The following is a 15,848-nucleotide window of genomic DNA, read 5'->3' on the forward strand; positions in this document are numbered from 1 at the left end:
CTAGAGGTATTCAAGACGCAGCTGGACAGCTATATGTCAGGTATGGTTTAGGGTGGATTCCTGCATTGAGCAGGGGGTTAGACTTGATGGCCTTATAGGCCCCTTCCAACTCTACTATTCTATGATTCTACAGATCAAGTAGTTGTGGATCAAATGAGATGTTTTTGGCTCCGAAACAAGCATGGGACTCCAGCAAGAATTGTGCTAGACAATAGGACAATTTTATATTTTGTAGAGATCTTTGTGTCTCCTGCACTTGGGCAACTTTACCACAACTACCGAAGAACTACATAGGTCAATTACACGGGAAGTGAACTTGTTACCTGCATGATGTATTCTGAACCAAGGCCTCTATTTCATCCTTAATACTACTAACCAGTTTGATAAAGGTAATAACTTGCAATCATCTTTCATTGTCATCATTTGACATGTCTTTTATTTTAGATATGAAAACCTAAAAAGCACTTTGTAGGATTCCCCCCACACCCCACCTCATACAAAAATAGTTTGTATATACACTCTCAAAACAATGCAGTTACACAGTGCCTTATGTTGAATCATGGCAATATACTGCACAGTTGACTAGAAGCCAGAATCTCCCCTCTAGAACATACACAGAGTCCCTCATTTAAAAATGTGTATAAGCAGATCATGAAAGTTGTAACGACCTGCAGACTAATCTAATGTTTTAGTTGGGATAAACTAGTGTTCACTTCCCCAGTATTTTCAAAACTCTCTCTCTCCCACAACCTGGTGTGTTTCATCTTGAACCAGTAAGGCTAACCAATCATTTTCTTTCAGCAACCATAAGCTATTGTTGATTCAGGAACAGTTCCTGAATTTGAGGGATTACTGCCAGGAAAGCAAGTAGTTTTAAAGTCTTGACTTCCTGACTGCCACTATAAAAATCGGCGGCTTGCAAACACCGGACTCTTCAAGCCGTGTATGGTAAACTGCTAAGCAGTTTGCTCTAGGGATGGTGCCCCATTTCTCTTGTCAGAAGGCAAGTTGCAAATAACAGGTATCCTCAGGAAGGGCCATCTTGATCGGAAATGACTGTGAAAGGATAAAGAATCACCAGCACAGCTTGTGAAAATTACAGGATAAAGCTACAGCTGTGGCATCAGTTATCCATTTGACTTGGTCTGTAGCTCCTTTAAGTGTTTTGGCTTTCCATAATATTTCATGTGAGTGTCCATGTAAGTTAGTATCTCAGTTGTTAGATATTGGACATCTGGATCGCTCTGGTCATTTTCTTTGATATTATGTAAGTGTTGTACTCCATTCTCTTCTATTAACATAGCACAGTATCTGGCAGCTGGAAAGAAACAAGCGTTTGTTCACTAGAAGGTCCATCATGAATAAAACAGTGTTAAAATACTGGTGTTAGATTCAGTGGGGTTAGGTCAGAAAGACCTAGCCCACTTCTACGCCCATTAATTGCTTACTTCATTGCCACTTCAGAGTTCTTAGAAATGTCAAAGCCTTAATCAGCAAACATAGTGGGTATTTAACTCTTCACTGCAGGAATACTGAGGGCAGTATCCAATGGTAGTCCTACATAAAATAGGCCCATTCACTTGAATGGGTCTACTCTATATAGGAGTGCCATTGGATACTGCCCTGATTTTCCAAGTGTTTATCACTGCAGTTTGCACCAGAGAACCGAAACTCTTGAATGTATCTGAAGGAATATTTAGTGCCCTTCCCTACACTAAAGCAAAGTTCTTTAGAGTAGGGATAGGCAATTTGGTGCCTTCCAAATGTTTTGAACTACAACTCCCATCAGCCCCAGTCAATACTGCCAATGATCAGGGATTATGGGAGCTATAGCCCAAAACATGTAGAGACGACCAGGTTGTCTACCCTTGCTAGACAAACAGCCCTAACAGAATAACCATTATGCTTTATAGCACAGTACAAAAGGCAGCAGGTCGCGTGCTATAATAACCAGGTAAGAGGTGACTGTGAAGTCAGTGTGGGGGGAAAAAGCACCAAAACCAGCTACCTGTTCTACACCTCTGCCAGGTAGACCCCCCACATACTTATGAAGAAAACAGCCTATGGATACATTTGCACCTGCAATTACGGGTATCAGGAACTTGCTCCCACTTGCTATGGCAAGAACATACTCCACTGTAGAACTGCAGTCTTATTACTTTATTGAAATAATGAAAGGGGGTGGCAGGGAGCAGCAGGATCAGTCTCTGTACTTGCCTCACAAGCAACTGCAGGGACTGAGCCAATCCCTCTCGGCAGCCAAGAATGGGGCCCCTAGGGTTATGTCTTGCACAACACTTTCCTGATGTTATCCTTCTCAGCTGCTTGGCAAAGCACTGTAACTTTGGGCTCTCATTACAGGATGGGAGTTCGCACATGCTTTACAGGAAAACTACTTGCTGTGGCAGTTAAACTATTATGAGCATTTCCTCCAGCAGATTAACTTAGCAGTAGTAATTGACTATGACTCACAAATGGATGTACACTTCAGTAAGAGCACTTCCTCAGTCAGTTTTTCCTTTATCAGTCTTCCCTAAAATATTGTGTGTCTGGCTGTTGCACACTTTGGAGTTCTTACTTTCAGAAATATATGGCTCAGTTCAGACAAAATGCCAAACCATGGTTTGACATTTCAGGAGTGCCCCGGCAAGCACACATACTCCTTCCTCCCTTCTTGGCTTCCTTTTCTTCCTCGTTTTCACTAACCATACTTTGCCATGTCATCTGCAAAACTAACCCTAGCACTAACCTCTAAACCATGGTTTGCAAAGCCACTTCAAACTGCAGTTTCTGAAACTGTGGCTAGGCAGCAAGGTGCTAATTCAGACATCACAGCAAGTATGATTAGTGAAGCCAGGAATGGAGGAAACCTGCATAGCAGGAAGGAGTGCCTGAGCCTGTGGAGGTGTGTCTGATCACCAAACCATGATTTGGCATTCAGTCTGCTGATAGAGCATACATGTTCACCTTCAGCTTGGAAAAAAAGAAAGTTAAATGGAAATTTGTCCCCACTGGCTTTAAAAGATGAGCATTAAAAAATACATACGGGTTTTGCAGCAGATGTGCAGGATTGCCCATGCTGCCCAGATCTGTACTCCAGGTAATGCAAAGCAGTCCAGCAATGGGTAGAAAGGCTTGAGGGATCTACAGATTTAAGCCAGAGTTACCTCACACATTTTTCAGCTGAATAAGTATACTGTCATGTCACAATAAGCATGCTATTGGAAAAAACATAGGTAGTTTCTTAATTATACAAAAGACATTGCATTGCCTTGGAATATTCGAATGTCACTGGAAATGGAAAGGCATGACACAGATTCAAACAACAATGTTTGCCTAAGGCCTAGGCCCATTGGTATCAATGCAAGGAGGCCCCTACAAAAAACATTAGTGCAACATGCAAAAATATGGTGGGGGGCAGGTTTGGTTGATGAGATGCCAAATCAGAGGTATTACAGAATGGTATAAGCCATCAAAATGAGTGGTACGAAAAATGTCAAATTGTAGAGCTATTTTATACATAAATGGAGGAAAAGGAATAACACGTTGAATAGTTTGCTATTTTCCATTACAGTAAGAAGCAACATAAAAAGTAAAGTACACCATTTAAAGTTATTAAAAACCTGGTTCAGAGAAACACATTTCTTATATTCTCACATGAGGAAAGGCACGGTGGCTCTCTTAACCATGGTCCAGAAATTAGGTATGAGCTAAGGCATCATATGCTCCCAATGTCCTCTCCTCATTCACTTTCCTCTTCTCCATCATAAATCTTCTCCACACCCATTTCTAGTTAAGCATTATGATCACCGTCAAAATTAGCAGCACTTAATGCTAATCTGGTCCCCCTCTCAGTGTTTGCTAATTGGCTTCAAACGCTGATTAAGGAACCATGGTTAGTACTAACACCAGGAGGAATTTGAGCTAGAGAGGTGAGGGCACACAGACTGATCCTGATGCTTTGGCCATGGTCAAGTGATTCCCAGCATGATGCCTGCCCTTGCCTTAGAGGCAACCAACATAAAATGCGGATCATTGATGTAATCCAGTGAAATTATTATTGTAGAATAAAGATCTTGGGATCTGTTTAGTAAGTCTTAAGAGTTGGCGTGGTGAGTACATATCTGCATTAGAGGTCTACATAGTGCTTCTCAGCTCAGTGCAAGTTGCTTTTCTCATTTGCTTCCGAACAATACTTTTGATAATGTCTCTAATCAACAGATTACACATTTTAACCAATTATACCTGTAGGCAGGCAGTGCTACCATCTTGCATTCTGGTGTTGGCCACTTCAAAAGGGCTGAATGCTATAACAGAGGAAATTAAGTGTCAGCTTTTCAATCAATCTTGAAAATGCTCTAAAGAATTATGGGATCTAGTTCATCATACCATCTTTTCAATGAGGGATCTTCTCTGTGTTTGACTCAATGTCCAGGCTTGTTCGCCTCTAGATAACAAATTGGCAACAATCCCGGCTGAGAAGTAACTGACTTCCATCTCAGCGCTGCTCAGTAGTTCACTGACATGATCTATGAAGTCCTTGTGCATTAACCTGGGATGTAGTTCTCTTACTTCTGATACATTGTTCTGATACATGACAGGGAGAAAAACCCACAAACATGAAAAATACATAGCAGTAAACAGTATAATTCATTGTACCTTATTAGTAAAGTGAATTAATTTCATCTAAAGGAGGATGAGGTAACACCTCATTATCTGTTTTCTGGAGAAATGCCATGCATTTCAAATCAGTAAGGAACTGGAGCTATTATTTCAGTGCTTCACCTATTCTAGAGTGCAAATCAACTGAAGGAAAGTTTCCACTGAAGCATGTCTAGCCCTGCTCCCCTTGCGTTGGGGGAAGATGTTTCAGGTGATCAATCAGAATCAGACTCTGAAGTAAAGGAGATGGTGCCAGAAACATGCCAGATTATACCAGTGGGGGAAGCAGCTCTCACAGGCTCCTCATCAACTAGGAATGAACCTTCTCCAGAGTTTATCTCTTCAAGGGTAAACAACACACAGTTAGTGGGAAGCCAATATTCTTCCGAGGGGGAGGGCACAGAGAGGTTAGCCAATCCTAGAGAATGCCGCAGACTAAAATGGGCAGAGCTAAAGGAAGGTGAGAGAAAGTCGGCTCAGCTGGCATCTTGTCAGAAGCTGCATCACAACCAGTCTCTCTGAAGTTAATCCATTTGGGGAAACGGCTTTCCATTCTTCTTGAAAAGACAATTGTCTTGCTTAATTTGCATAGTTTTGCCTAAAGGAAAGTTCCTAGAGATTAGACTCCCTTCAGGTGGGAAGAGATGTTTATTGCTTCAATAAAGCTTTGTGGATTACTTAGGACGGTTCTCGTTATTGTCTCCCAAGAAGGCGGGAGGTCTTGGGAAACACGACAGGGGGTAATTTTGTTTTTTTCAATTGGTTCTCCCATTTCTTCACGAAGACTGAAGAAAAGAAAGGCAAGGAGGATTATCCTAATCATAAGTGGTGTATTTACACCTTTTTTAAAAAAATACATTTTACAAAAATTCTAGGGTTCTGGACTTGATTCTGATCTTACCAGAAGGCCAAGAACTTTATGTTGTATAGAAGAGTCTGACGAAAACGTCTGTGAAGAGAAAGAAGCATAACTATTACGCTTATGTAGAGTTCTATTTATCAACAGGTTAGAAAGACAGATGCCATGTTTACCTCTAAAACTCTCATGAAAAGCCCCACGCCTTTGTTGTCAATGAAGTGCTCACATGTAGTTGGAGCTTCATCTGTGAGATTCCAAAGTGCACTCAGTGTAAAATGAAAAGTCGTATCTAATTCATTCTGATTTGTTTTCTGTTCAACTATTTCAAGAAGTTTCTATTTTAAAAAAGAAAAAGAAAAAAGACAACAGCCTTTAATACAGTAAGGTAAGTATAACCCTGTTCAGACAACACACTAAGCCATTGGTGGTTAAGAATTTTGAGTAAAACATTATGGCTTAATGAGTCGTGCAGACCATGACTTAGTATGTTGTGTGAACCAATCCTAACCATGGTGGTTACAAATGGTTTAAACACACTAACCATTTGCTGCAAAAGGGTTAGTGGCCTAACCATGGTTTAGTGTGTCATCTGAACGGTCTAAATGGGAAGTGCAAGTTATAACACAGCACTCTCTCCTCGCATCCTTAACATACTTACAGTACTATTATAAGAGGAAAAGGCATACAACAACTCACCCCAACAACAATGTAGAACTCTGAAGTAAGTTGTGCAGCTTGCTCATCTGAAAGCTGAAAACAAATCAGATTTTAAAGCAATAGTTGGAAATGCTGCTGAAAAATAAAGATGCACCAGATAAAGTGCAAAACCACGTACCTTAAGTGCTAGAATAGAGATTATATTGACCGCAATTCTTTGTATGTGTTGATTTTCCTGGTTACACAGCCATTGAACAACAAATTTGGCAGCTGCAAACCTACAATTTGAAAGCACTGTCAGAATATATATTTCACAACCCTTAAGCAGGTCATAGTGAAGAAAGAAGGTTAATAAAGCAGTTCTTCCATTTCATCATCACCAGTTTTTAAAGGAGATGTCAACTCCTGCCCTCAGAGAAAAGATAGCTGAGAGAGCAGGCTTCTGCTTACACCCCAAAACTAGTTTTTCTATATGCAGAAATACAAGAAGATGGTTTAACAAAGTCTTGCAAGATCAGAACTAGAAATAAGACACCAGTGGCTACATACTGTAGAACTCCAGTAAATAGCTTTTTAAAAAGTATGGCTCATATTTTGGCTTGGGCTAGGCTCAAAACAAGGTCTGACTCTTTTCCCAAACAAAATGCAGGTGAAAGTTTGCTGAACTCCTCCAACCCACCTCATCAGTAAGAAGAGCAGCTTTGCAGGGGCCTTCCCTTAGCTATTTAACCCAAGGCATGTGAAAGTGCCTAATACCGATACTCCAGTCACTCACTTCACTACATACTGACTATTCAAACCGACAACAGCACTCCGAGGCCTCTGGCTTTTCCAGCCTGGCTATCTGAGATGCCAGTGACTGAATGGGGGAATCTTCTGAGTACAAACCTCAACCATTAACCTATGGCCCCTCCCAGGCAGATGCTTATTCCCATTTGCCTGTGTCTGGGCAATGCTGGGCAGGTGAAAGTTGCTTATGCATATGGCATTCCATATAGCCAGTTTGCTGCTAATAATAATAATAATAATAATAATAATAATAATAATAATGGTGATTATGTATTTATTTATTACTTGCCTCTCCCTCTGGATCGAGGCAGGGAACAACACTAAATAAAATATAATACATAAAATTAGTTAAAATTCTGAATGAATGCTTGGAGGCGGTAATGGGCTGGATGAGGAAAAACAAACTGAAGTTGAATCCAGACAAGACGGAGGTGCTCGCTGTCAAAGGCCATAACCTAGGTTTGGAGGTGTGTCAACCGGTTCTGGATGGGGTTACACTCCCCCTGAAAGACTGCGTTTGCAGCTTGGGGGTGCTTCTGGATCTGTCGCTCCAAATGACAGCCCAGATAGATGCGACGGCCAGGAATGCCTACTATTAGCTTCGGCTGATACGCCAGCTGCGCCCCTTCCTAAAGTTGGAAGACCTAAAGACGGTCATGCACGCACTGGTAATTTCGAGGCTCAACTTCTGTAATGCGCTCTACATGGGGCTACCTCTGTGCCTAGTCCAGAAACTTCAATTAGTCCAAAATATCGCAGCCGGGCTGGTCACTGGTACACCTAGGGGTGACCACATTACACCAGTTTTAAAAACTCTTCACTGGCTGCCGATTAGTTTCCGGGTGAAGTACAAAGTTTTGGTTATTACCTTTAAAGCCCTACATGGTTTGGGTCCAGGCTACCTGCGGGATCGCCTATCTCCCGTACAATCCGCCCCGCACACTCAGGTCCTCTGGGAAGAATCCACTTCAGCTAGCAAAAACTAGATTAACAACTGTTACCCAGAGGACCTTCTCTTCTGCTGCTCCCAGACTGTGGAATGGCCTGCCGGAGGAGATTTGTCAACTTGACAGTCTTTTAGAATTTAAAAAAGCAATAAAGACTGATCTATTCCGGCAGGCCTATCCAGTGAAATTTTAGAATGTTTTCAGGATGTTTTAATCATGTATGGTATGTTTTAATTCGTTTTAATGTGTATTTTATATCATGCTTTTATACTGCTTGTTTTACACTTTGAATTGTTTTAGTTTTTGTGATCCGCCCAGGGAGCTTCGGCTATTGGGCGGTGTAAAAATGCAATAAATAATAATAATAAATAATAATAAAAGCACATGTAAAACCAATACGATATTGAAATAATGATCACAGCATCTTAAAATTCTTAGGTTTAAAATTAATAATAATAACTGGGGCCCCATTATCAGTATGCCAACCACCTGGCCTATGGATCCTTGGTGTACCGATGCCGCATGCTCAGGTGAGGCAATCTAGTTTAAATGGGATGACCTCGTCACATGGAACGCCGCTTAGGTAAGTATCTGGCCTCATATTTAAATTGGTGTTGGAGTGAATATCCGAGGGAAGATCTCTATTCAAGAGTTCCTCTGTTACTCCTCCCACTGAGGAGGGGAGATTCAACGGCTCTTTGCGTATATCCTAGAATGAGCATGTGCATGAGAAAGGAGACAGCCTTGAGTTTTAAGCAGGGGGAGGAGAAGAGAGGAAGAGGCAGACTTTTGTTGGGGGCTAAAAGGTAGGACACATGAGTGCCAAACCAAGCACTTGGGCCTGCGGTTGCATAACCCTACAGTACTGTAGTCAATTAGAGTGTCACTTGCCTGTTAAATGGAACATCTTGCAGGATCCTGACACTAGATAACGAAAGGAGACAGTTCTTCTGGAGCTGTATGGAGAGAGAGAAATAGAAAGCTCCATGTCATGAAGTCCCATATTGGAAAACTAGACTTTAATTATTACAGGTATTTGTAAAATAGGTGATTTAGAAATGCATGTTTTTTATGCTTTGCATCTTTAAGTGATTGCTTTAGTAAACAAGAGTCCCACAATTTCTCTCTCTGAACATCAGTATCTCACATAACTTGTTCAACATGATATCCTTGAGTGATATCTTTAAAAAAAATAGACAGGGGGAGAAACGTAGGAGAATTTGATAAAAATGAACTATACGTTTCCTCTGTGCTCAGCATCTCGAAGCGTATGCCATTGTCAGAGGAGAAGGCCAAATGGCAGGGAATGTAGTTCGGCAGTAGGGCCTGTGCTTTGGTCAAAGAGGGTTCATAATTCAAGCCTTGGTAGGGCTGAAGAGGTTATCAGGATGAGGAAAGGTTTCTGTCTGAATCCTTGGAGAGCTGCTTCCAGAATTGACAGTATTGGGCAAGACTAAAAGTAGGCCAAGGATGTAATTCTACGCATGTTTAGACAGAAAAAAAGTCCTCCATGTGTAAGATTTTGTCCTTACTCTCCATATGGTAGCCCCTTAGATCAGTGTGCACAAACAGTTCTTACTCACCATTTCTTCTTGGTTAAACGAAGTTCAAGAAATGGAATTGCTGCCTCAAAATTTCTTGTATCAGACCAGTTTTCCTTAAAAGTAGTGTCAATGCTGATTATATATCATTGCTGTTGAGGTCCTAAGTATTTCAAGCATCTGAATACACACATGGTCTATAGCAGTCTTCCTCAAACTGGTGCCATCCAGAGGTTTTGGACTTCAACTCCCATCAGCCCTAAAAATGGCCAATGGTGAAGGATCATGGGAATCAAAGTCCAAAAGCATCCGAGGTGCGGTGCTAGATTGGGAAACACTGTCCTATAGAATGTTGGAACAACTGCCCTGAAGGTTGTTTTTATTTAATGCTTATGACTCAAACCCTCCAAGTGAAAGAATAATTTCTCAGAGAAAGCCATCAACTGTTGGCTGAAAGGATAAACAGAACAATTTACGTGGAATAGTTCATTATTTATCATCAGTGTCAGGGACATATTATTCAGCATTATGGAAATAGAAACAAGACAGTTTCTGATATATTTCTAACAGAATCTTGCCTTTTCTGAAGTCAGAGATGGGTGCTAAATGGTAGAAGTGATATGTAGGGAACATTAGGCACAACTGCTGTGTGGAGCACAGACCTTTCCTAAAGCCCACACTGGACTACTGCATTGTCACTGCAACCAAAATCCTGCATGCACAATGAGGCAGTGAGTGCATCCCTCTCCCATGCACACGTCATAACACATGAGGAAGCAACACTTGCGTGAATTGAGCCAACACGTTCTACCAACGTCCTCGTTACATTGAAAGCCAGCAAAGATCTGGGGAGGGATGTAAACTCTCTGAGAACTGTTTAGCACTGGAAAGGTAAATTCTGGAACACTTGCTGTCTTATTAGAATGGATGAATTGTAACCATGTCTTCTTACCCCACATCCTTACCTGCTGCTGTTCAGGAAAGGTTTCCATGGCTTTGAGGAGCAACTGGATTACACTGGAGAGCAGACGAACAGGCATGCCTGCTGCTAAGCCTTGTCTAGTTAAGTTAAGGGCACAGGCACTAGCGGTTAATTGTACTGCTAAGTCCGAAGGGTGATTCCTCATTCCAATGATCACAAGCTGTAATATGAAATGCAGTGAAAACAAATTTAGAACAATACATATTGGAAGGAAAAAACAATACAAATAATATTGGGCATATCAAAATTAATAGTTTACATCTTTGGGGGCAGAGATAAGCTGATGGACTGAAGTTCTAAGGAAATGTTTCAAAAACCCAAATAAGTGATACTAATTCAATCTGGCCACAATCTAATAGTTTGAAAACAATTATTTCTTTCAAGCTAATCTTTCTTACCTTTAGTATTTCAGGCTTTGTAATTCTCATAAAACACGTCTGAGTAAAAAGGTGAAAGAAGGCTTCCTTCACAAAGCATGCCCTTTCACTGTAGCGTTTCAGCGCTTCCAAAATCTGCATTTCATTTTCTCCTCCTGATACCTTTGAACATATGAAGATTTCTTTTAAGCTTACTGAGCTCAGAATTTTCATTACATGTCTAATGAATTCAGTAGACAATATAGTCCTCTGGCAACATTGCCTAGAAGTTGGAAGATTCAAACACGAATATGAAGTACCAACACCCAAGGCAACCCTGAAATGAGGTGGAATACACATCTGGATCACCACTACCCCTATATTCCACATCTGGAATGCCTCTACCAGGAAGACTACTACATGTCAAGCATCACCTCTCCCATGTCTGATGGTTAAGCTACATTCATTATAAGTGAATGTGGTTGAAAACTAGCTTGGGCCTAGCCAGAGGCCTCAAACAAAGAGTGTTCCAAACAGTTCCCAGAGTTTCTTGCAGTGATTCTCTGCTTGTTTTTCTTCACTGACAGAAGCATTCCACCCTATGCACTGCATGCTGCACACTGTGCAGTGCATACCATCAGGAAGCTCCATTCTCCCTTGCAACCTTTCTTGCCAAATCAGCTCTCCCTGCTATAGGGAAGGTGAGTGATTTTATTGTTAAAACATTAGAAACTTTGCCTCAGCCTGTTCTATTACCTCCCTGCCATCTGCCCTACACACAAGAAGGAGCTTTAAGATTTTGTCACTTTGGAAATGGATCAATTTCTTCTGGGAGGAGAAAGAGAAAACAGTTTCCTGCCCAGCAGCAGGTTCAACTGGTTCCATGATTTGGAGCCTTTGGGTGGAAGCCATATATGAAAACCTAATGTGGAGATAAAAATTAGTTCTTCCTTTTTAAACTTATTATTTTATTTGAACTGATTTGTTAGTATAATGCCCACTTTTAAGAATAAAAGAGACCGAGAAATTTAAATATTCTTGGTTCAAAGCTACAAGCAAGCTAACAAAGTGGAATTTAAATTGTGCTTCCAAACCATGCTGTTTGCTGAATCATCACCTAACATTGTGGCTGCAGAATATTTTTAAAAGTTCAAACCTTCAAGGTTCCCTCTCCTGAAAGGAACTCTGTGTATCCAGCTTCAGTACCCAGCAAACCCACAAACCGCATTCTTGGCCGTTGTCTGACAAATGCTTCTACAGCCTCATCAGTAATGTATTTACTTCCAGAAATGTCCAAAGATCCAAGATTGGGTAGAATGTCTTTTTGCCCTAGCAAACGAAAGGGAATATCTGACGTGGAATGCTGCTCATCTGAGATATCAAAGTGAATAAGGTTCTTTAGTCCTCTTATTACATCTAAGAACTTTGGTGTCGACATTTTCAAACATTTTAAACTATGCATAGTTAGAGACTTCAGTCGATTCCTGCAGGAAAGGAGTGCAGTTATGTTTGTGACAGAAGTGTTGGATATATCCAAGCTTTCTAATCTTGGCAGGGAAGCAACCTCTGCTAGATCTCCATCACGGAAGAGCACATTGGTAATGCTCAGAGAACGAAGACCAGACAGCTGACTAAAGCACCGTTCGAAGGGATTTGGGGGGGAAAGAGTTAACGAGTCCAAGACAAGGCACTGAAGGTTGTTCTGGATCCATGTGCTGCTGCCCAGCCCACTCACAACATCTGCAACAGTAACGGCATCATTCATTCCTGCAGCATCAAGTTCTACTAGTTTATGATGGCAGAAAGCCTTCTTGAAGGACTGGGCTGAGATTTTTGCTTTGCGGATACAAGCTTGCTTCAGACGCATTTGGTTGCCTCGGAAAATGCCCACTGTGCCATCGTTCAACAGCTCTATTAGGAAAAGAAAACAAGCCTGTGTCAGAGAAAATAAACCTACTGAAGTGTGCTCAATTGTTCCTCAGTCGGGTGCACGCTCATTTGAACAAAGAATTACAGTTCTGAAATTCTCCTAAAGAGCTCAACGTAAAAACTTGGTATGCAAGTTTAGCAAGTTTACTTACATTGGAGAGTTTGTTCCACTTCTGCTAGTCAATAGAGAGATAATGAATAGGACCACATGACCACTGGAAATGAGTACATTTTGATCTAAACATGGTGATGAAGCCAATGTAATGCCTAAATTTTGATAGCTAAGCAGTATTTAAATTGTTAACTTTATCCAGTTCCGTGCCTCTTCTATATATTATACAAATATATAGGAAATCAATTTTCCTAGAGCCTTCATAGCACATAAGTATTTCACAAACAAGAACGCCTTGTTCCATTTATAAGTGACCCATGTTCAGAACAGTGATGCTTAATACTCTATCACAGCTGGCACAGAAATAATTCTTACCTCGATATGCCATCGTCTGCAATAATCGATCAGCCACTTCTTGAGGAAGCCTTTCAGATTCTTTCAAGCACAATGACCCATCTGGCCTTTCTATACAAAACTTTTCTAAATCAGCAACCAAGGCATTCAAGCAGATGTCAACTAGAGAATATGGAGATGCTTCAGCCTGTCAACGATTAAACACACACACACACAAAAACAGCTGCACATTAACAAGAACGTAAATCCACTGACTGCCAGGAGAGTACATAAGATTCTTAAGGCACATTACAAATCCCTTTCATTTTAATAAACTTAAACACCTACATTTAATATCTATTAATAACTGAAGAGAATATATATACACAAAAGGAGTGGATAGAAAATATTATTATGGGTGTTCTTAACAGGCAATTTCTTAGGATTAGAAAACATTTATCCTCACATAGATTACATGACCAGATCAAGTTCCCATTATGGGGATGGTATAAAAATGAATTGTCTAGCCTCACCCTTGCAGCACAGAATTTTCCCCCTGAAGCAAAACTTTCACCCTCATCTCCATGAGATTCATTGGGAGCAAGATCTGGGCTAGACCTATGTTAATATTAAGAATATCATCATGTATCTTCCCTCACTTCCCCTGAACTTGGAAACCTTTTGTAATATAGTAAAGTTCTGTGCCTGCTCAGAAATCCCTCTCCATCATATTGCCCAGGAATAAGCCTTGGCACTAACAACAGGGGTCAGAGCTCAGTCTCTAGCTCAGCAGCAAGCAACTGCTTTGGGCCGTGGGCATATTTGAAAATCTGAGAAACTGTCCTGGGCACCATCACAAAGCAGCTACAATCAGATGCAGGGCAAAGGAAAGTAACCTGCGCAAATGACTGAGTACAAGGCAGAGGGGAGAACTGAGGACCAACACAATAAACAACTCCTTTGAGCCTACAGTGTTCAGCACTAACAGAAAGCTATGTCAAAGCAATCCCAGCTGCTGGTAAGAAAATGTGTTTCTCTCTCTCTCTTTAAAGTGGGAGTAGGGCACATTGGTGGGAGCCAAAAAAGGTGTGCAGGGCACATTGGTGCCCATGGGAACCATGTTGCCTACTTCTGCTCTAGCACATTAAGTCCTACAGTGATCCTTTCCTCTCCCTGCCAGACCTATCCATCCAACAAGCCCATTTACATTGCCAAAAGCCAAATCCCTACAAAACTCTCTTGATCACCTCCAAAATAATTCATTGGTGATCCCCTGCACAAAAGAAGAGCCTGCTGGATCAGACTAATGGTCCATCAAGTCTAGAATCCCCTTGCCACAGTAGCTAACCAGATGCCTCTGGAGAAAGCCACAAGCAGGATGAGAAGGCAACAGCCTTCTGCAGTTCTTCCTTCCCAGCAACTGATACAAAGAGGCATGCTGCCACTGAAACCTGGCGGTGCACATACCCAACATGACTAATGGCTGAAACACCCAAAAGCAGCAGTGCCACAGGGAACAAGAATCACAGAATAGTAGAGTTGGAAGGGGCCTATCAGGACATCAAGTCCAACCCCCTGCTCAATGCAGGAATCCACCTTAAAGCATACCTGACAGATGGCTGTCCAGACCACAACCTCCCTAGGTAACTAGTTCCATTGTCATACTGCTCTAACAGTAAGGAAGTTTTCCCTGATATCCAGCCGGAATCTGGATTCCTGTAACTTGAGCCCATTATTCCGTGGGCTCAAGAACGGGCAAGTGTACCTCCCAAAAGAGAGGAATAGGCAACCTGACACACACACACACACCCAGATGTTTTGGACTACAGCTCCCATAACCCTTGACCATTAGTCACAATGGCTGGGGCTTGGGGCAGATGTAATCTAACCATCTGGTGGACACAAGTTTACCTCCCCTGTCCTAAAACATCCCTGCCTCCCCGCACGGCGCACACACTACATATAACTCCTTCCCAAACAACTCAGCCCTACAAGACCGAGCTCATGATGGCTTCAGAATCTACCCAGTCCTTCCTTTGCCTCAGCAACCTACGCCAGGCGACCTCCTTCACCCCAAGGGTTCTGCCCTAGTAACCGTCTCCAGAGCCCTCCTCTTTCCCTCGTCCTTCTCGGCCCCATTGTCGCGCACTCCACCATGGGCACCTCCGCCTCCCTCCCTCCCCTTCTAAGGACCCGGCTCCTTCCCTAAGCGTCACCGAACGCCTCATTCACCTGCACAGCAGGACAATCTCCGCAGATGGTCAGCGGGGCTCGTTGCCGGTTCTGGATATGCAGGAATCGCACCATTGCAAGGAACCGGCGTCAACTCCACCATAGGAGAAAAGGGAGGAGGGGGGAGAGAAAGAGAGAAGCAACCGGAAGCGGTACAGCACGGACCGAAGAAAGGAACACCTTTTATCCGCCGAAGTAAAGGAAGTAGCCGAAGCGCATGCGCATACTAGGAAGGCGCTTTCCAGCTTCCCTTCCCTTTTTACGGGTAGGAAAGAGATCTCGCGCGCGAATAGTGAGTGAAGTCGATTGTAGAGTAATGGATGGGCGGGTGGCTCAATGATCCAAGCAAGCCCGAGGGAGCAGCTATAGTTCCCCTCCTTGAGCCACTTTTTATGTGTAAATCCAATCCCTTTGCGAACTAGATCTTTCTCTTCTATTGCTAAGTTAGC

The 15,848-nt window shown here is 42.1% G+C and overlaps 1 protein-coding gene across 1 annotated transcript; it reads right to left on the reverse strand.

Moving 5' to 3' along the window:
* Positions 1 to 327: 327 nt before the first annotated feature.
* On the reverse strand, positions 328 to 15,522 carry LOC134407133 (protein zyg-11 homolog B-like). The gene is made up of 14 exons (XM_063138820.1): positions 15,400 to 15,522; positions 13,210 to 13,375; positions 11,950 to 12,704; positions 10,836 to 10,976; positions 10,421 to 10,597; positions 8,806 to 8,870; positions 6,357 to 6,456; positions 6,218 to 6,271; positions 5,695 to 5,856; positions 5,564 to 5,611; positions 4,390 to 4,587; positions 4,246 to 4,307; positions 3,047 to 3,144; positions 328 to 1,318 (listed from the first exon to the last, which is right to left on the reverse strand). Exons 1-14 carry the CDS (start codon positions 15,472 to 15,474, stop codon positions 1,128 to 1,130), a joined length of 2,292 nt encoding a protein of 763 aa, XP_062994890.1. The 5' UTR covers positions 15,475 to 15,522; the 3' UTR covers positions 328 to 1,127.
* Positions 15,523 to 15,848: the final 326 nt, after the last annotated feature.

The sequence above is a fragment of the Elgaria multicarinata genome, chromosome 1 (assembly GCF_023053635.1).
Source record: "Elgaria multicarinata webbii isolate HBS135686 ecotype San Diego chromosome 1, rElgMul1.1.pri, whole genome shotgun sequence".
In the NCBI taxonomy this organism is placed as follows: Eukaryota; Metazoa; Chordata; class Lepidosauria; order Squamata; family Anguidae; genus Elgaria; species Elgaria multicarinata.

What these genes read in the sequence shown, in the direction of transcription:
- LOC134407133 (XM_063138820.1), bottom strand. Translation starts at nt 15,474, where the DNA reads ATGGTGCGATTCCTGCATATCCAGAACCGGCAACGAGCCCCGCTGACC. An exon ending in GATCCCTCATTGAAAAGATG is followed by an intron (nt 4,308 to 4,389) that starts GTATGATGAACT and finishes CCTCTGTTATAG; the next exon opens with CATTCAGCCCTTTTGAAGTG. An exon ending in GCACATCTGCTGCAAAACCC is followed by an intron (nt 1,319 to 3,046) that starts GTATGTATTTTT and finishes GTTTCTTTCCAG; the next exon opens with CTGCCAGATACTGTGCTATG.